The sequence below is a fragment of the Crocuta crocuta genome, unplaced genomic scaffold (assembly GCF_008692635.1).
Source record: "Crocuta crocuta isolate KB4526 unplaced genomic scaffold, BGI_CrCroc_1.0 scaffold101, whole genome shotgun sequence".
In the NCBI taxonomy this organism is placed as follows: Eukaryota; Metazoa; Chordata; class Mammalia; order Carnivora; family Hyaenidae; genus Crocuta; species Crocuta crocuta.
The window spans coordinates 9106017-9126735 of record NW_027527956.1 but is presented as its reverse complement, the minus strand read 5'-3'; the positions used below and the strand labels follow the sequence as shown (position 1 = coordinate 9126735).

At 52.5% G+C, this 20719-nt stretch overlaps 1 protein-coding gene across 1 annotated transcript in view; it reads left to right on the top strand.

Annotated features, from left to right (window-relative positions):
* Positions 1 to 20719, top strand: part of PARD6G (par-6 family cell polarity regulator gamma) — an 86972-nt gene that overhangs the window by 44765 nt on the left and 21488 nt on the right. The window contains exons 4-5 of the mRNA XM_077752717.1: positions 1651 to 1675; positions 10180 to 10215. Coding sequence (XP_077608843.1) covers positions 1651 to 1675; positions 10180 to 10215 — 61 coding nt within the window. The remainder of the gene's footprint in view (positions 1 to 1650; positions 1676 to 10179; positions 10216 to 20719) is intronic.

Here is a 20719-nt window from a genome sequence, read left to right as displayed (position 1 = left end):
AGGATTCAGGGTTTGGGAGACGAGTTTGTCAGCATGAGGAAGTGAACCCCCGCGTGGAGCAAGTCTTCCCAACCTGGACTGTGTCTCCCGCGAAGAGTTTTCAGAGCACGCCCCCCAGCACCGTTGCCAACTGTGCCGGCACGTAGGGTAGCAAACGCTAACAGAGCCTCCTGCTGCATCGGGACCATAGGGACTTGATGTTGCTGCAACTCTAAGGGGCTGTCCAGCCACACGACAGGTCTTACGGAGCGGCCGATTCCACAGGAGGCGTTGCTGGGGCTCCTGCTGATTGCCAGGTCCTTCTGAAGTTAAATATGTCCTCTTTACCCTTTGTTGCTTTTAAATCTTCATCCCCTTGGTGCTGCAGACCCAGTTAATGCTCCCGTGCCCTCTGCTGCCAGGATTGTTCTGCAGATGCTTTGCCAGGCCTGGCCAGTGACTGCCGAGCATTCCTAGGACGGGTGTGTGTGTTTGGGGCAGGGGAGGGGGGCAGTGATGGGCTGCAGACATGGTATGCATGTCACAGGGGATCAGGCAGTTTCTGGGTCTGTGTCACAGAGGGCCACTCGTGAGCCCTGTGTCCTGCACGTGGGCAGTGCTGCTGTTGTGTGGGCCGCAGGGGCCAGTGAGGCTCCAGGGGCTGCGGGGCGGGGGCTCACGGACACATCCGGGCTTCCTCGCCCACAGACCTCACAGCACCGTTCCCCCCTCCCACCACGCCGCCAGCCCATAAGGTGGGGCTGAGCTGTCTCTTTCACAAAGGACAAACTTGAGCCCCAGCGAGCTGCCAGGGCCCAGCCTGTGCCATGGCTGCAGCTGTGAAACGAGCAGCCCTGGGCACACATACTGCCTGGCGCACAGCTTAGAGCCTCCGTTTGCCTGAGGGGGAACGTCAGGAAGTGGCCTGGGAGGGCAGATTCCTTCGGACGACATCTGGATGGTAGGCCAGCGTGCACTGTGGTCCCATCTGCCCACCAGGCGTGACCCCAGCCAGGACTTTCCTGGCCCAGACGGTTGTCGCCGCACTGGGCCGCTTAGAAATGCCAGGAAGATGACGTGTTCCAGGGTCTTCAAGACGCACATATAAGTGGAAAACGCAGGGCCCAGAGCAGTGTGTTTGCAACACTGCCCTCTGTGACAGAAGGAGAGGATGAGAGCCTCTGTTCATATTTGCTTATATTTGCATAAATTGACTACAGATAAATAAACTAAAGAGGCTAGCAAAATCACAACATGGCAGGGGGTGGAGAATGGCTCTGGGTTTGGGGTTTCTTCTGGGTGATGAAATGTTCTGGACTCAGCTGCATGGCTCTGTGAACACACCAGAAACTTGATTTGCACACACTCAGCAGTGAACCCTGGTATGTAAATCACATACCATGTGATGTCTCAGTCCAGCTGCTTAAAACATCTCCCTGAAGCAGCGTTGCGTTTGGCTTGCAGCCTCTATCCAGCTATTTAACTCTAGTTGAGTTCTTGCTGCTTCACCCCTTCCCGTCAGAAGAAAGATGGAGGTGAGAGAGGACTCCCATGAATCTGTCTCTCCAGGAAGGGCTAGGGGCGGGGGCTGTACCCCGAGCATGACGTGGAACGTGCCACACGTGTGTGCCGCGGCTCTCGCTGGTGTTTGCACGGGAGATGTTACCGCAGGAGCAGAAGACGGCGGAGGTTGGGGGTCTTCTCGGAGGGCCCAGAGGGGCAGAGCCGCCTGCCCAGTGGCGCTCTTCTTCGGAAGTCCTGCGGGACTGGGCCTGTGGTGGAGTTGGGAATGGCGTGTCTGGGGCCTCTGCCGTCCCCTTAGAAAGGAAGGAGGGTGGTCGGTCCAGCGTGCCAGCCAAGCCTGGGCTGTTAATGCCGGCACGAGAACCACTGAGGGAGGTCTGCTCTAAGTACAGGCTGTCCCGCCAGCGGTTATTTTCGGCTGTTGCGATTACAGTTGCCCTCTCCGGTACCGGCCACGATGTCCCGTAAATACAGGCTGAAGCTACAGCGCGGCTGCAGGGCTGGGGCTGGGCGGGCAGACACGTGGACGGTCCTGCCTCTCCTGGAGGTAACCCTGGGAGGCTTCAAGTAGAGACTCAGGTTGAGCCAGTGAGGGCCACAGGCGGCCCCTGACTCGGTGGGCGCGGTCTCCCTACACCCTCTGCTGGGCATCTGAAACCGCTCTGTGGGCTGGGGGCGGGCAGCTGCAGCCATTGCACACAGCCCGGGCTCCCCAGGCGGCCCCACCAGGCTCGACCGTAGGGTGGGCAGGCTGGCTTTCCTGAAATACCCACCGCCCGTCGTGCCCTGGCCACCCCAGCGGGGAGCGGCCGGCCTGGATGCCACCTGCTTCTGACACAGGCTGGTGGGAAGCTGTGGGAAGTCAGTTCTGCGATATTGTTGGAAATTGGGAGGGGTTCTCGTTTTATGTTTTTCCATATCCTTTCTCTTGCACCACAAACAAGACTTCAGTGTGAAGGGTGAAAAACAGAGGCCACTTCTCCTCGAGAAGGTGAGGGGAAGGGAGGGAAGGGAGAGGAGAGGGGACACGACCCGAGCCGCTTTGGCCCCTGGCAAGGTTGGGTGGGCCTGCTGAGGCGAGACCTGCTCCTGGTTGCCGGTCACCACTGGGAGTGCCGTGTGCAGACCGCGGGCCCGTGTTCTTTGGCTGCCCTGGTTGGAATGGAGGATGCACAGACCATCACTTCTGGGTCTCAGAGGTGGCCCCAGCGGCCTGGGCGCGACCAGCTCCATTCCTGGTGCCCCCTCGCTGTGCCGGTAATAACTGGGCCCCTGGAGCCATGGGAGCACTCACAGCCACTTCCCAGCGGCTCCGCAGTCTAGATCGGGGACGCAGGACGAAGCAGCGTCTGTGCTCTGCAGCAAAGCCTTGGCAGTTGCAGGAACCCTGTAAAGTGGGAAGGACTGACTTCTGACTTGTGGAGATCAGCTCTAGGTCTCTCTGTCTCGCTCCCTGGGGGTCACCCCTGTCCTCCACTTCCTGGGTTAGCCATCGTCCTTCAAGGGGACCACAGGGAGAGGGAGCCCCAGGTTCTCAGCTCGCTGGCCATGCAGCCCTGGGCAGTTCCCTTCATCTCTCCTGTAACCCAGTGTCCTCTCCCGTCAGACCTCTCAGAAACACGCCTGGTGTGTCAGCTCCAGCTGCCGCCGCCCGCCTCCCCCTCCTGTGTCCCCTGGAGCAGGTTCGGCAGGGCTGTGGTGCCCCAGGACCTCCCTGAGAATGAGCTGCACCCCTCACCAAAGCTGGTCTTTGGGCCCCCAGCATGCATGGTCCTCACACCCACCACATGTGTTCTGTCTGCAGGACAAAGTTCCTTCCGCTCCGGAGTGAAATTTAAGAACCAGGCTTCACTGCTCTTAAGTTTCGCTCTGGGTGGAAGGGAGTTTGCCCTGCAGACAGAACGGTTCCACGTTGAGCTCTCACTGGTGTTTAGAGCTGTGGGGACCGCCCTACATCCATGGGGGACCCCATGAGAAGAACTTGGCTTTTTTATTATTTAAATTCAAGTTAGCTAATATACAGTGTAATATTGGTTTCAGGAGTAGATTTTACTGATTCGTCACTTACATACAATACCCAGTGCTCATCACAACAAGTGCCTCCTCAGTGTCCATCCAGCATCTAGCCCTCCCTCCATCAACCCTCAATTTGTTCTCTATCATTAAGAGTCTTTTTTGATTTGTTTCTCTTCTCTTGTTTCCTCCCTTCCCATATGTTCATCTGTTTTGTTTCTTAAATTCCACGTATGAGAGAAATCATATGGTATTGGTCTTTCTCTGATTGACTTATTTCACGTAGTATAATACATTCTAACTCCATCCACACCATTGTAAATAGCAAGATTTCATTCTTTTTATGGCTGAGTAGTATTCTATTGTGTGTGCATGTGTGTGCGCATGGGTTCACGTGTATACACACCACATCTTCATATCCATTCATCGGTCAATGGACATTTGGGCTCTCATAGTTTGACTATTGTTGATAATACTGCGGTAAACCTTGGGGTGCATATACCCCTTCAAATCTGTATTTTTGTACCCTTTGGGTAAATACCTGGTAGTGCAATTGCAGGATCATAGGGTAGTCCTATTTTTAGTTTCTTGAGGAAGCTCCATGCTGTTCTCCAGAGTGGCTGCACCAGTTTGCATTCCTGCCAGCAGAGCAAGAGGCTTCCCCTTTCTCCACATCCCCACCAACACCTGTTGTTCCTTGTGTTGTTGATTTTAGCCACTCTGTTGGTGTGAGGTGGTGTCTCAGTGTGGTTTTGATTTGTATTTCCCCGATGATGAGTGACGTTGAACATCTTTTCATGTGTCATCTGGATGTCTTCTTTGGAAAAGTGTCTATTCGTGTCTTCTGCCCATTTCTTGAGTGGGTCATTTGCCTTTTGGGTGTTGAGTACGATAAGGTTTTACAGGTTTTGGATACTAACCCTTTTCAGACTTGTCATCTGCAAATATCTTCTCCCATTCTTAGGCTGCCTTTTAGTTTTGTTAATGTCCCTTCATGGAGATCAAACAAACAAACAAACTCCTGTGCAGAAGTTTCTTATCATGATAAGGTCCCAATAGTTCAGTTTTGCTTTGGTTTCCCTGGCTTCTGCTCTGGCAGAGGTCAAAGAGGTTTCTGCCTGTGTTTTCCTCTAGGATTTTGATGATTTCCTGTCCCACATTTAGGTCTTTTATCCATTTTGAATTTACTTCTGTGTCTGGTGTAAGAAAGTGGTCCAGCTTCATTCTTCTGCACATTACTGTCCAGTTTTCCCGGCACCATTTGTTGAAGAGACCGTCTTTTTTCCATGGATATTCTTTCTTGCTTTGTCAAAAATTAGTTGACCATATAGTTGTGGGTCCATTTCCGGGTTTTCTATTCTGTTCCATTGATCTATGTGTTTGTTCTTATGCCAGTACCATACTGTCTTCATGACTACAGCCTGTAATATAGCTTGAATTCCAGGATCATGATGCCTCCAGTTTTGTTTTTCTTTTTCAAGATTGCTTTGGCTATTTAAGGTCTTTGGTGGTTCCAGAAAATTTTAAGGTTGTTTGTTCTAGCTCTGCAAAACAATGCTGGTGCTATTTTAATAGGGACGGCATTAAATGTATATATTGCTTTGGGTGGTATTGACATTTTAACAGTCTGTTCTTCCAATCCATGAGCACAGAATGATTTTCCATGTCTTTGTGTCGTCTTCAATTTCTCTTATAAGTGTTCTATAGTTTTAAGAGTATAGATCTTTTACCTCTTTAGTTAGGTTTATTTATTCCTCGGTATCTTACTGGTTTTGGTGCAGTTGCAAATAGGATCAATGCCATAATATCTTTTCCTGCTGCTTCATTATTAGTGTATAGAAATGCAAGATTTTTGCAGGTTGCTTTTATATCCTGCAACTTTGCTCAATTCATGTATTAGGTCCAGCAATTTTTTGGTGGTGTCTTTCAGGTATTCTACCTACAGTATCATGTGATCTGCAAATAGTGAAAAATTAACTTCTTCCTTACCAATATGGATGCCTTTTATTTCTGTTTGTTGTCTGATTGCTGAAGCCAAGCCTTCCAGTACTGTGTTAAGCAGTATTGGTAAGAGTGGACATCCTTCTCTCATTCCTGACCGTGGGGGAAGCCTCTTAGTTTTTTCCCATTGATGGTGTTATTAGCTGTCGATCTTTCAGATATGATCTTTATGATGTTGAGGTATGTTCCATCTATCCCTACTTTGTTGAGAGTTTTTATCAAGAAAGAATGCCATATTTTGTCAGATGCTTTTTCTGCATCTATTGACAGGATCATATGGCTTTTATCCTTTCTTGTATTAATGGGTATATCACATTGATTGGTTTGCTAAAGTGAACCAGCCCTGGAGCCCAGGAATAAATCCCAATTAATCATGGAGAATAATTATTTGAATGTACTGTTCAATTCGATTTGCTCATATCTTGGTGAGAATTTTTGCATCCATGTTCATTGGGGGTTTGGCCTGTAATTCTCCTTTTGAGTGGGGTAATTGTCTGGTTTTGGAATCAAGGTAATGCTGGCCTCATAGAATGAGTTTGGAAGCTTTCCTTCTGTTTCTATTCTTTGGAACAGTTTGAGAAGAATAGGTATTAACTCTTCTTTAAATGTTTGGTAGAATTTCCCATCCGGCCCAGGAGTCCCATTTGTTGGGAGAGTTTTGATAAATGGTTCAGTTTCTTTGCTGGTTAGAGACCTATTCAAATTTTCTGTTTCTTCCTGTTTTCAGTTCTGGTAGTTTATATGTTTCTAGGAATTTGTCCATTTCTTCCAGATTGCCGAATTTGTTGACACATAATTTTTCATAGTATATTCTTGTAATTGTTTGTATTTCTGTGATCTCTCTTCTGTCATTCATGATTTTATCTATGTGAGTCCTCTCTCTTTTCTTTTTGATAAGTTTGGCCAGGCGTTTATCGATTTTGTTAATTCTTTCAAAGAACCAACAGCTCAGTTTCATTGGTCTGTTCTCCTGGGTTTTTGTTTGTCTGTTTGTTTTGTTCCAATATCATTTATTTCTGCTCATCCTTATTCCCCTCCTGCTGCTTAGGCTTTATGTGCTGCTCCTTTTCTAGCTCCTTTAGGGTTAGAGAATAACTCTTGATTGGATTCCTCAATTTAAAAAAATTTAATGTTTTATTTATTTCTGAGAGAGAGAGAGAGAGAGAAAGAGTGTGAGCAGGGGAGGATCATAGAGAGAGGGAGACACAGAATCTGAAGCAGCTCGAGGCACTGAGCTGTCAACACAGAGCCCGACGTGGGGCTCGAACCCACAAACCAGGAGATCATGACCTGAGCCGAAGTCAGATGTTTAAGTGACTGAGCCCCCAGGTACCCCTGATTCCTCAGTTTTTTACGTTGGTTCTGAAGACCAGAAAAGATGAGAAGACACTGACCATGAAGTAGATTTTAGGGACTGGGGGTGAAATGCTTGTGAGGGCTCAGTTACAGATGTGACTCAGCAGCCACCAAGGGTTGGAGGCTGCCTGTGCGTGCGTGTGAGTGCCCCACTGTGACCCAGGTCTTTGGTTATGTGCCTGGAGTGATTTTGCTTCAGGATGGCATGACATTCAGGTAACTTTGGCCCCAAGTTTAGGGAGATAGGAAAGACAAAGTTAATTTACTTTCATTAATGTTAGTTTTTAAATCCCTTCTTCCTAATGTGTTAAAAGTTAAAAGACCTTCTGAGGACATAACTGGTTGTTCAAAATGGATTTGTAAGTAGAGACCCAGTGGCTTAGCCACCTGTGTGCACAAGGGGATTAATTACTCATACCAGCAAAGTGAATCAGCACTCACTAGACTTTTACTAGTTGAGGTAAATTACTGTCAAATATCCAGGCTGCTCACCTAAAGCAGTTCATCATCTTCCAGTTCATCATAGACTATACGATTTTCTTTTCCTTTTTTTTCTAATTTTTTAATGTTTGTTTATTTTTGAGAGAGAGAGAGCCAGAGCGAAAGCAGGGGAGGGGCAGGGAGAGAGGGAGACACAGAATTGGAAGCAGGCTCCAGGCTCTGAGCTGTCAGCACAGAGTCTGATGCGGGGTTTGAACTCACAAACCGTAAGATCATGACTTGAGCTGAAGTCAGACACTTAAACAACTGAGCCCCCCAGGTGCCCCTACAATTTCCTCATAATACACCAGGAAGAACAGTCTCCTTGAGTCCAGAGCAGGATCTGGAAGGAGAAGATGGCCTGATGAAGACGAGCTCAGCCCTGTGTCAGATTCTGAGTGTCGGCCGGGCACTTGGAGGCACCAGATCCCAGCGCAGATGACGAGAGGAAGTCCGGAGATCAAGCCCAGACACCTCCTCCAGGTTTATCTCCTGGCTTAGCCTCTCTCCTCCCCGTGCTGGAGATGGCTTGTCTTCTGGGGCCGTGCTTGTGCCTTTGCCAACTCAGAGGACTAGTCAGGGGTCTTCCCCACCCAGGAGCCCCCTGTCCACAGGCTGCAGGGAAGGAGGGTCTCATCAGCCGAGTGGGGAGGGCGCAGGCTCTCCGGGCTGCCGGAGGTGGTGGCCTTCACTACAGAGGTGGCTTCAGGGTGAAGAAGGCACTAGTTGCCTGTTTTCTGACCCTTGTTTCAGACTGGGGTGTCAGTTCTCACTGTGGCCCCTGAAGTTCTGCCTCGTACAGAATGGAGGTTATCTTGCTTCTCAGTTGCTGATCTGGAAAAGGCGTCATTAGAGCTAATGAAACAGTGTTGGTGAGTTACTGAGGCTCCTTGGTTTGTGTGAAGCATCACCGAAGCTATGCTTCAACACGGCTTCATTTCGGCGCTCGCCTCCCTTCCCGTGGACTGAAACCAATGGCGGATGTTTGTCATCACCCCAGACCGCTGCTGCCTCCTGCTGCAAAGCCTGTGGCTTCACTGCTGCCGCCTCTGAGACCTGCACAGAAGCTGGAATGGAACCATCTGGAATGGCCAAAGTTCCATGTCTGTACAGAGTAGGAGGAAAGGAGCCTTCCGCACAGTGGATGGCCACTATGGTCAGAAATGCAGTACAAACGAGCTGTCTGTGATCACTGTGATCACGGCAACTCGGCGGGGGTGGGGAGGGGCCGGCAGTCAGCCAGCACTTGCCCGGTGCGGCCTGGGCATGGCAGCCCCCGTCCCCTCCCCTGAGTCCTTCATCCTGGGGACAGGTGTGGAAATGAGACACGAACGTATCCAGGAAAGTGAGGCAGGCCCTGGGTCATGTGGTTTAATTCCCTAGCAGTGATTTTAGTCCACTTGAGAAGGAGAATAGATTAAAAGTCAGGAGAAGGTTAGGATCTGTCCCAACTCTTATCTTTAGGAAGCGTTCTGAGGCTGCGGCACCAGGGAAAGGTGCTGTTGGCCAGTGGGAACGAGCCCTTCTTGTTTCCTCCAAAGCTGGAAGGAACCATTTTATTTTTTAATAAAGTTTTTTGAACAAGGACTTTATTGAGATATAATTTATATATCACGTATTGAGATATAATTTATATAGCACGTAATTCACCCATTTCAAATGTGCAGTTCAGTGGGTTTTAGAATGTTCACAAAATTGTGCAACCATGAACAAAATCATCCTCACAGTATTTTTGTCACCTGAAGAGAAATTCTGCACCCATGAAGCTATTTCTCCCCAGCCACCGCTCCCCCTCTCTCCGGCTCTATGGGTTTGCCTGTTCTGGACACTTCACGTACATGGATCCGTGCAACACGTGGTGTTCTGTGACTGGTATCTTTTACTCCACACCGTGCTCCTCAAGGGTAACCGTGAACAACACTCTGTCGTGTGCATGAGCCACGGCCTGTAGATCCTTCACTGATGGACACTCGGGTTGTTTCAGCTTTTGGCTGCTGTGAAAATTTGCGTGCACGTTTCTGCATGGACGTAGGGGGGCATTCCGTCTGGAGGTTCCTCGGAAGCGTAAACGGAGTCACTGTGTGACCCGGCAGCTCACCTCGGGGGTCACTGTTACTTCGTCGTCTCCCACCAGGGCGCCTCCTGTGTCCTCCCCCAGCTGGTGCCAGACGCCCCTGTCCTCCTCCCCACCTCCCTGGCGGAGGCAGCCCCTCTCAGCAGCCGGCGTGACGCTCGCCGTGGGCTCTTGGTGAGTGCCTCGTACCGGGTTGAAGACCTACTGCTTCTCTTACGTCAGGGGTTAAATGCGTCTGGGGAGGGTTCTTCATTTCATCTTGTTTGAGAAATAAAAAGGACCAAGGAAAAGAGAGCTGCTGAGCACTAACATATTTACCAAAAAACAAAAAAGATCCATAAAAGCAGGGATCAAAGCTCTTCCTACAGCGCGTTCACTGAACACGCACCCCTGCCATTCGAGTTCGGGTCTGTGTCTGTACGTGTGGCTTCAGCTGTGTGTGCAGCTCAGACCAGGGTGTGTGAGCGGATTTCCCGACTTGGAGAATATTAACTCTGTGTCACAGCCTTATTTACAGGATTCTCTTTTCTTTTTTTTGCTTTTTTTTTTCTTTTTTCCTACTTAAAAAGTCATCGAGGCTGGTTTTGATATAGAAAGATCACGCTGACTAGTTTACTAAATTCAGCTTTTGTGGCCTGGGGGCTGGTGGGGAGCTGAAGCCAAAGGAATGTCTGTAGAAGGACGGAGGCTCCGTGTTATTCACAGCACAGGGACGGAGACAAAGGATGAAACCATTCGTGGCGGCTCTGGAGGCCCTACGGGATCGGGGAGCCCGCCCTGCGGCGCATGCCCGCGGGCCGGCGAGGGCTGCCTCCAGGGTGCTGGCGGTCTGTGTGTTGGTTATTTCAGTCTCAGTTTTTACAAGAACCGTTGGGAAGAAGAGCATATTTTTCTGCTCTGCTGTTTGCGGCTTTGCCCGGTTCTCATTTGTGGCTAGTTTCACGGAAACTCCTCAGGTCTTGGGGCTCTCATTTCTTCCTCAGTTTCCCTGCAGATGCCTCCTTCTGACAGTGAACTTGGAGGGGGGGGGCACAGAATGCAGGCCCAACTCCAGGGAGGACCCCTGAGCCTCCCCTCTGTGCCGACGGCCACTGGCCAGACCGCAGGCTCAGGGGATTTCTGGCCGCTGGCTGGCGTGTTGCGTGTTGCTTCAGCTTTCTGGCACACGGTGCCTTCAGCTAATGCACAATAGACTAAAGCTGTTTGTCACCCCCCAGGTGATTTCAGGGTAATTGAGGAAAGTGTTGGATTAGTGCCTGTTTTTCCCCATGAAAGCTATCTTTATGCAGTTTGTGTTTATTCTCAGAACACAGCGGCCAAAAACATTAATACCTTACAGTGTGAATTAATTTTTAGTGTGTATTTTCAGATATTATTAGAAATAAGTTTAGAGTTGAGGTATCAAAATGTGTCAAGATGGATGCCTCAGCCACTAACTAAAAATGTCTGTTATCAGAAGCTGAGTTTTCTAAGGTGGTTCCAGAGCCCAGAGCCACACGCAGCACCTGTCCTGGCCGCGTCACCCCGTCCTTGCGTGCGGCTGGGGTGGAAGGCAGGGCTGCCACTTGTCTGAGCCGCTCAGCAGACGCTTCTGAGGTGGCCAGGCGTTTGGCGAGAGGGACGCAGCAGTGCAGGGTCAAAGGCAACATCACACTGTGGATGCAGGAGGACCTTGATGCTTTGGGTGACGAGCCTGGCAAATGGCAGGAGCCCCAGACTCAGTTTCCCAGACCAGCCTGCAGAGAGGACCCTGCAGTGGCTCACCAGGGCCGGCTTCTCACATTTGTTCCACAGGGAGGGGCAATACCAGGCCCCCTCACAAAGGCCAGGAGTGGAAGGCAGGTCCCAGTAGGGGCCACACCAGCGTGAGAAGGGCCCAGCCCTCCCCCCCCAGCCTCCCGGCCCAGCCTGCCTTGGGCGGGGCCACATGCCTTGTGAGGACACTGGGGTAAGAGAGGGGCCACTTCTGCAGAAGGCTCCGTGTCCCTGGTCAGGACCCAGGGTGGCTGGGGGATGAGCTTCCATGGAGGCCCAGGCTCAGGTGTTCTTTGTTTTGTTTTGTTTTGTTTTGTTTTAAAATGTTTTATTTATTTTTGAGAGAGAGATAGAGACAGTGTGAACAGGGGAGGGTCAGAGAGAGAGGGAGACACACAGAATCTGAAGCAGCTCCAGGCTCTGAGCTGTCAGCACAGAGCCCGACACGGGGCTCAGACTCACAAACCATGAGATCATAACCTGAGCCAAAGTCGAATGCTTAATGACTGAGCCCCCCAGGCGCCCCCAGACAAGGAGTTTTAAAAATGAGCTGGTCCTTCTGGAAACTTCCAGGGGCCGTTTGCATGCCCCAGACACTGCAGATTAGCACCACAGGGGAACTTTAGAAGAATAAGTAGGCCGAGTCCTGGGCCCACCCAGGGGCTGTCTTTCGCTCACGACCACGTTCATGATCAGTCATGAGGGCCTGATGTCCATGCCAGGGCTGTTGGAGGGCAGACTGGTGCAGGGGTCCCCCCCAGCTTCCCCTGGACCGAGCAGAGTGCTGCGCTAGCAGCCACAGCCTGTCCTTGCCTGCTGCCCGCCCCATCCCCTGCCGGGAGCTCCCTGCACAGGAGCAGCTCCGCAGGCCTGTCCAGGACTGTGCCTCCCAGAGCCCAGCAGGCTCCGAGCCCTGACTCTGGGGCCACCAGGCCGGGCCTTCGTGTCCTTTTTGCCCGGAGCACTTGACCGTCCCTCCTCTTAAGCATAACTTTCACCCTGCCAGAGTCACAGCGGGCAGGCTGGTCAGGCTTCTGCCTCCATCCACAGGGAGAGCGCCGGTGGGCGCAGCTCTGCCCCCAGGCCCCCACCTACCGCCACTGTCTCGTCGGTCTCTCCCAGAGTCATCAGCTGAGTGCCGGGAACCCGGAGCCTTCAGTGCAGTGCCGCGGGTCCCAGACTCCGGGTGCATCTGTGTTAGAGCTTCACCCCTAACCTAGACGTAAACATCAGTAGGATCGTTTTGGAATTTGTGTCGCCCAAGTCATTTGCTCTAATGGGACAGAACCTTATCCCGTACTCCTCGTGGTCATGTTGACCACCAGGCCTCAGGGGTAGCCACTGAATGTCCAGGGTGAGCCATAGCATCGGTCTCGGCCCTTGTGTTCATTTATCCACTGAGCACGTGCAGCCCTGGGGGTGAAGCGGCTGTGCAGCCCTTGCAGGGCCGGGGCAGCATCGAACCCCAAGCCCCGGGGGCACCCCGTGCTCATCTGCTGGCCGTCCCATGGCCAACACGGGCCCCACTCCCAGCTGCTGGCTGGCCTTTCCCTCTCAGATCTAGATGGCCCCGGAAGCCAAGCCATGGCTGGCCCAGCAGCTGAGACTGGATTTAGGGAGGCTCCCCACAGGCCCGGCCTCTGGGGGCAGGGGAGGGGACTCCACTCCCATCCACCCTCTGCAGTGGCATTGGGGGGCCAGGACACGGCCCTGGCGGGGGAAGGAATTTCCCTGCACCGCTGAGTGGGCAGGGGCGTGTTGCTGCAGTTTGAGGCTTGTGGCCTCGTTGAGCGGGGATGACCTCACCCTGCCCTGGCCCGCCCGTGTGTCTGACGCTGCTTCTCGGAGACACACCTGAGTGATTTCAGCTCCCAGCGATTACCGAGCAGAAGTGTCCCCTCTAGTTAGATAAATATGGCTGCGGTCATGCTGCTAGTCCCTCCCTTTCCCTTTAGAGGCTTGTGGGCTTGGTGCCGGGAGGTTTGGCGAGGAATAGCGAGTTCCAACTGGGGCTTTGTGACCAGCCCCCCCTTTGTGGCTTCTGCAAAAATGTAGGAAATTGGATGGTTGACTCTTTCCCTTGACTGCGCGTTCTTGATGAGCAGTTGGCTCAGAGTGGATTTTCCTCCTCCCTCCTTGTTCTTCCTTCCCAGTAGAACGGCAAGTGGCATAAACCCTTAGGGCTGCTTGGGAATTAGGGAGGGACGGGGCCAGTCACAGGCATGGCTCACGGAGAGACATTTAAGGAAATCGTGTTGAATGCCCAGAAGCCTGGACGTAGTGCCCTTCACCCCTTTTGTCTTAGATCCCCCGTGTCCTGTTTGAGCAGCACAGAAAAGCTGGCCCAGCATCGTCCCACAGCCCTTCTCCATGACTGACTTTTGTTTCCTGCCATGCGTGTTCCACGGATAAAGACTGCCTTTGGTTTTCCAGATGGGTATGACCAGAAAGTTGTGTGGAGGACATTGCTCCTTCAGACTCTGAATGTCCTCCCCCTTGCCAGAATTGCTGCCCCGACCCCCACCCCGTGGAGCGGCCCCTGAGCAGAGACAACCCAGGGGCCCGGGCGTGCCTGTTGTGGGCAGGGTGAGGGCCGGCCACCAGGACCCATGAGGGTCAGCCTGGGGGCTTACCAGTTTCCCAGAGAACAGAGGCTCTGGAGAAGTCTTCCTGCCTTGAGTGCAGCCCACGGGGCGGGTGGGGCCTTAGACCACAGCCACAGTGACCACAGAGAGTGGCGTGAGAGGCAGAGCGTCTGCCCTTATCCCTGGGCTGGCCCTGTGTGCTCTGCTGGGTGGGGCTTCGTTGAGATGGTCACAGTTGTTGGAGATCAAGGAGATCCTGTGTACGTGGCCCACAGTGGTGACACTTTACATTGTATGACAAAATGTCACGCGTTGACACGATCTGCCCTCCTGTTGGGTCTCCCCACCTCCCACACACGGTCAGTCGTGTGTGCTCCTGCGCTTTTTAAGGGCAAATCTCAGCGCTGCACTATCTGCTAAAATCAAATACACAAAGAAAAGTGCGTATTTCCTGACTGTGGCAAGATGTGCTGTTTCGTGGGACTGATTTGTCCTGTGCTTGTTTCCTGCGGTTGTTAGGGCCCAGCGAAGGGCTGTTTACTCAAATGGTACCTTGCCTGTGGCCTGTGTCTGACAGCTGTCAATACTCTCTCTTGCCTTGTGGCCAAGCCCTTACGGCCGTGTGTGAGATCTGCCTTCCAAGGCACGTGGGCCCCGGGAGAAGCCTGCGACGTTGGCCTGTATTTTTCTGTCTTCCAGTTTTTCCTGCCAGTCCCACAGACACGTCTATCTCCACTCCCTTCTCCCGCCGCCCTGGCTGCGATAACGGGCCCTTCCCTCGGCCGAAGCCTGCGTGCAGCTGAGATCCCAGAGCAGCCGCCGCCTCTGCGGTCTGGGGCTTTGGGGCCTTTTTGTTTTCGGTTTTGATGAGAGTAGGAAAGACACTTTAAAAGTAGGATAGCTGGTTCTGAAAAACACTTATATTTTCTAAATTCAGACTTAGCACGTCAGGTGTGTCCAGGGGTCTCTTCTCACTGTGTTGAACTTTTCCAGGTGGAGACGTTAGGAAAAATGTCTCTTACTTACACACAAGTCTGGTCAAGCACCTGCCCTGACATCCTGCTTTTCCCGTCCCTTCAGCCATTACTCTTTTGTTTGCCCTACTTCTCTCTGTTACCAATGCGTTCCAGGTAAAACCTGAGTTCTGCCCATTTTAAGAGGGTGTTCCTGGGACCCTATACATCCCTCCTGACCTGCCCTGACCTCTGTCTTCATCATGTCTCTCCTTCTCCATCTTCTGGGCCGTTCCTCCCCACAGACCCTCAGAGTAAAACAATAAGCCTGCCCTTCCAAAGCGTCTCCTCTAGGAGGCCTGTCAGGATTTACTGTCCTCTGACGAGAACATCACAGTAGTTTGCTGGGGCTGCTGGGCAGTGGGGCCACTGGATTCAGAGATGCTGTCTACAGAGCCTTCGCGGAAGCAGGCTCGAGAACCTCATGTGTGTCGGCTCACAGCTCAGCACCCTCACTCCCAGGTACACATGGGTGTTCACTGGAGAGCAGTTTTGGGGATCAGGTGGTAAAACACTCCCTCCTGAGTGCCCTTGGAACGTAGAGACAGTGGGTCGGAGGGGCAGACTGTGAGCCGAGCGCACGTGCTGTGCCCTGCCTCATCGACTGCACATGTACAGTGAAGCCCTAGCCCCAGTGGGAGTGCCTTGAGGTGATTAAGGTTAAATGAGGTCATGGGTGGGGCCTGGTCATCACAGAAGAGGAGGAGCACCACCTCCCCCACCAGAGCCCCTCTGCTGGGCAGCAGGTCGGGGAGGAATGGCATAAGCCCCCTCCCCCTGCAGCCTGCCGGCCGGTGTTTCGTTACAGCAGCTGGAGCTTACTAACAATGTGTTTCCAATTCTGCAGCAAAACAATGATTAAAGTGTTACTTTGTGTATTATCTGTATGCGGTACTGTGATGGTTAATTTTGTGTGTCAACTTGAGCCTGAGGGATGCCAGGGTAGCTGGTAAAACATGGTCTCTGGGTGCGTCTGGGAGGACATCTCCAGAGCGGACCAGCCCGGCTCTCTCCCTCCTTGAGCTGAAGCGACCGTCTTCTGCCTTCAGACGGCGCAGCCCCCGGCTCTCTGGCTGGCGCTCCGCGACGTCCCGAGCCCATTCCTGCGCTACAGCTGCTCCCCCACACGTGCTGCGCACACCCCGTCGGTTCTGTTGGAGAGCTGACCGCACACACACGTTTCCTTTTGCACGAAAAGGTCTGGGGAAGTGTGCGCCAGGCCGTGATCAGGAGGGGCCGGGTTACCCAGGCATTTTCTTTCTGTTTGTTTATTTAACCCACTTGATCCAGGCTGCCCCGAGCACATGGAGTTGAGTGTGCCGTCTGCGTATTGTTTAGATGAATGAGTGTGTGAGCAAACAAATGAGCAGAGGACAGCGGGAGTTTGCGGTGACATCTTCGCCTCCACAGAGGAGCAGCGCCCTCAGGTCCCCCGCTGGGTGGTCCCGTTACCCGGCTCTGCTGAAGGAAACTGTTGTTGGAGGAGAGGGGAGGGAAGCTCTTGTCTGGGCCTCAGTTCCAGGAAGGGGTCTTCTCAGCCCACGTGGCTTCTCGGGGCCTCGGGGAAGTTCCCTGGGCGTGGCTGTCTGGCCCACTGGGTCGGCCCCCAGTCCGTGGACCACAGGGATGCCGGGCTTGGGGGCTGGGCCCCGGCACGTGGCTGAGCAGCCACAGCGGGTCGGAGGATGTTTCAGGTGGTAAACTTCCGGCAGGCATGGTGTTTGCAGGCCTCTTTGCGTCTCATGCTCAGGATCCCCAGGAGATGTGGGCACTGGCTCAGGAATGGCAGATCACTAACTCGCCCTCGGCTGACAGGGCTAGACTGTGGGCCGGGCTTCTTCCTGTACCCTGAAGCCATGAAACTGAGATCAGGCTCAGTGACATACTCGTCACTGACCTCAGTGCTCACATCAGCAACTGGGAGCCTGAAATCAGCAGCGTGCTGGGGGCCGCCCAGGACTAAGGACACAGGAGCCCCGGCACCGTTCACCGTGTGCTTTGAAAGTCCAAGAGCCATGGCAAGGTATTTCAGAGCTAACTCTGTTTTTACTTTGAGGTGCTTTCCAGAAAGATCTGTTGTTTGAGGAAATTTTAATGGTAAAAAACGGACGTTGGTTTGTGCTTTCTCCCCCTTTTGCTGATGGGTGTCTGCCAGGGTCGGGCCACCCTTCCAGGCAAGGACTGGTTCTTGTAGGCGCAGCCTGCGTCTCGCATTCTCCTCCAAGATAGTCTTTTCCAGCAACCCAGAGCAATGCGTTTCCTGGCTCACATCACGCTCATGTGAATTTGGGGAAACTAGCAGCTGAACTCGTTGGTACTTAATCCATTAACTCGGAACTTTCCACGCTGCATAGTGGGTTTGTTTTTACATCACGCTGGTTTCAGACAACTTCTCTACACACCTGGCACTTGGGGTTGGACCTCCTCTCTGGGACAGACAGAAAGAGCTCACAGACCAGACCCCAAGTGCAGGGCGTATTCGTGTTCCTGGTTTTTTTTGAACCAGGGCCACAGCTACTTTACTTAGAAATGACCTTGGGGTCAAACAGGAACATGACCTTGGATAAGGTGATGGTTTCCTAAATATGACACCAGAAACAACAAAAGAAAAACAGATAAACTGGACTTCATCAGAATTTAAAACTTTTGTGTCAAAAGATGATACTGTCAAGAAAATGAAAAGAACCACCAGAAAGAATAGAAGGAAGATATTTTCAAGTCATTTTGCAGAGACTTCTATCTGGATATGTAAAGAACACTCACATCAGTAGAAAAAGAGCCCAAATGAAAGTGGGCAAAGCATCTGGATGTACTTCTCTCCTAAGAAGACATACAAATGGCCAATAAGCACAGGAAAAGGTGAAAGACAGATAAAAACGTGTGGAGAAATCGTCAGACGGTGCTGCTTGGCGGGAATATAAACTGGTACAGACGTTGTTGTGGAGAAGAGTTTGGGTGTTTTCGGAATGTAGAGTTACAGCCTGACCCGGCGATTCCATGCCTAGGGTTACAACAGAGAGAAATGAGCACACGTCCACACGGAGACTCGGACGCCAGTGTCCACAGCAGCTGAGAAGGAGAGACAACCCAGTGTCTGCCGGGGATACAGGGCAAACTTGCCACAGGACAGATCATCCAGCCATGAAAAGAAATGAAACGCTGACACCCACTACGACGTTGGGAACATCACGTGAAGTAAAAGAAGTCAGGCACAAAAGGCCACGTGTTATATGAATCCACTTTCATGGATACTCAGAACACCCCGTAGAGACAGAAAACAGAACAGTATTTGCTAACGACAGAGGAGAGGGCACTGTGTGTGCATTTCTTTGGGGGATGATGGACGTGTTTTGGAATTAGATAGTTACGGTGGTCCCACAACCTTGTTAATATGCTAAAAACCACTGGATTCAACACCTTAAACTAGTGTAAATGGTGAATTTTATGTTATAGGAATTGTATCTCAAAATAAAATGTCAAGACAAATGCACAGGGAACACACATAGGCCAGTGACACCGAGTAAGGGGCTGGGCGGGTGCCTGTGTCCGGGGCCACTTGCTGCCCTGTGCTGACCTTCCACGCTCATGACAGGGGCAGGGGTGTGGCATGATCTCCCCCGGGGGATTCCGGGTGTGAGGAGGAGACATAGTAAAATACTGACAGTGGTGACCCAGTGCAGGGGGTACAGGTTTACAGATTTCTAAATTTATTTTTGCTTCCATTTTTTCCCATAGTAAATATGGGTCATTTGAGCTAATTCTTTTAATGGAGGGAAATAATAGAGAGCTATAAACAGAGCATTTAACAAGAGTTAAATGCGCTCTTGAAGAAAGTTTAAATCCTATTCTGCTACTTCCTTCCCTTTGTCTCCTTGCCTTGGGTTTGGGGGGTGGGGGAACATTCCAGAAACAGGACCCTAAACCAAGTCAAGAATTTTATGCCCTAGGTTTCCTTTCTTCCTGTAGTTGTGGAAATAAAATGTTCTTTAAATGTTACAGAAAATACTACCTAGGTGAAAACAAGTGTTGTGTTTTTTGTCAAAAGGAAAGCTTGTTGTCAGCTTCTAGCCTCTCTGAAATCTCATGTGAGGAGAGTTTATTTTGAAAAAAAATGTGTTTTAATGTTTATTTTTGAGAGAGAGAGAGAGACAAAGCATGAGCAGGGGAGGGGCAGAGAGAGAGACACACACACACAGAATCTGAAGCAGCTCCAGGCTCAGTACAGAGCCCGACGCGGGGCTCGAACCCACAAACTGGGAGATCATGACCTGAGCCGAAGTTGGATGCTTAATCCGAGCCACCCAGGCGCTCTGGAAAAAAATGTGTTTTCAAGTGAGCTAGAAGGAGGGTTCCAAGACTGGCAATCTCGGTGGTGGGTTAGGGTTTCGTGACAGCACCCTTCCCCTCACCCCTGAGTACCTGCGTCCTACCTGTTAGGTTCTTTCAGCTTCTCTGGATAGACAGGTGTGTCAGCCCACCTGCCAGGCCCATCCCTTACCTGAGCGCCCTTCCAGCCAGCCCCACACTAGGCAGATGGAGCATCCCAGGCTCCTGTCCGCTGCGAGTTGGGTCTTGAGTACATTATTACTGCTAATAATAAAGAACTAAAGATTTCTAATGATGCAGCCCACACAAAAGAGTGAATCCACAGATATGATTATGGTAAGCACTCATTTGCTGTCTGCCAGNCCATCCGGTCAGTCACCTGCCCTGTCCACCCGTGCCCCCCCTCCCAGGCTGAGGAGTGGGCCCTGCTGACCACCCGCTGCACGGTTGCCAACCCGGCGCCAGTCCCTGGGGTGAATGTGCTGATGGGACCACGGAGAGCCTATGTGGAAGGTGCCAGGGAGGCAGGGCAGGCAGTTCAGTAGGGGGAGGGGGAAGGAGGCAAGAAGGAAGGAGGGAAGGAGGGAAGGAGAGACAGAGAAAGAGGGAAAAAAGGGAAAAAAAAGTGACGACAACCAAGTGTAGAAGATACCACTGTGCTAGTTAAAAACAGACCCTATAACTTGAGAAGTAACTGTGGATAAGGGGCCGCTGTTCAGGGACCCAGCCACGCTCCCCGTCATGGGACACGGAGCTCGCCGGGGGGGCCCCCGCCTCCAGGGAGCTCTGGGTGACCTCGGGCCCCTGCCTCTGGGCACCCTCCCTCAGGGCCTCCTGCCAGCCCGTGCCAGGGGCCTGCGGGGCCAGCTCGGTCTGCCGTCCTTGGCGTGGACCCGCCTCCCCGCGTCCCGCCGGGGGTCCTCGGTGACCCGGAACGCCCAGGCCTTTCCCGGATAGGGTCACCGGCAGACGAACTCCGGCAGGTGCTGAGCGTCCGCGCAGAGCCCTGCGACTGCAGCAGGAGCCGCAGGTGTCCGGGGCCGGGAACCCTCTGCGCCGGCCGCGTGAGGTCATGCCTCTAAAGGGCTGAAGTGCATATTTGCCTTCAGTGATCCTCTTCGTGGCTCTGGAAGCGTGTCCTGAGAACACAGCCACAAGAGGGGCCCTGATGGGCCTAAGCCACGGGACCCCAGCCCGCCCAGGCCCTTGACCGAGGAGTGGGTCGAGAGGTGTGCAGGGAGCTCCCGGCAAGGACGAGGAAGGGGCCCAGGAGGAAGACGGGCTGACCCGTGACCACCCAGCCCTGCAGTCTGCTGCTGCCACAGCCTCACGCCCCTCCCTCCTCTGAGTCCAGGATGGACCTGCTGCTGCCTCTTACTCTGCACTCACCTGGAGTCGTTTTGTAAAAATGCTTATTAAACCCGCTTTGAATGTGGGACCCACCCGGATAAAAGCAACCACCGTGCCAGGACAGATGTTGGAGCACAGTGACCACTTGGAATGCATGCTCCCGGTGCCCTCCCACCTGCGCCTCTGGGGCTCCCAGGAGGGGAGGAGGGCGCAGGGAGGGAGTCAGCCCGTGGGCTGGGCGGAGCCTCTGGGGGAGAGACCCA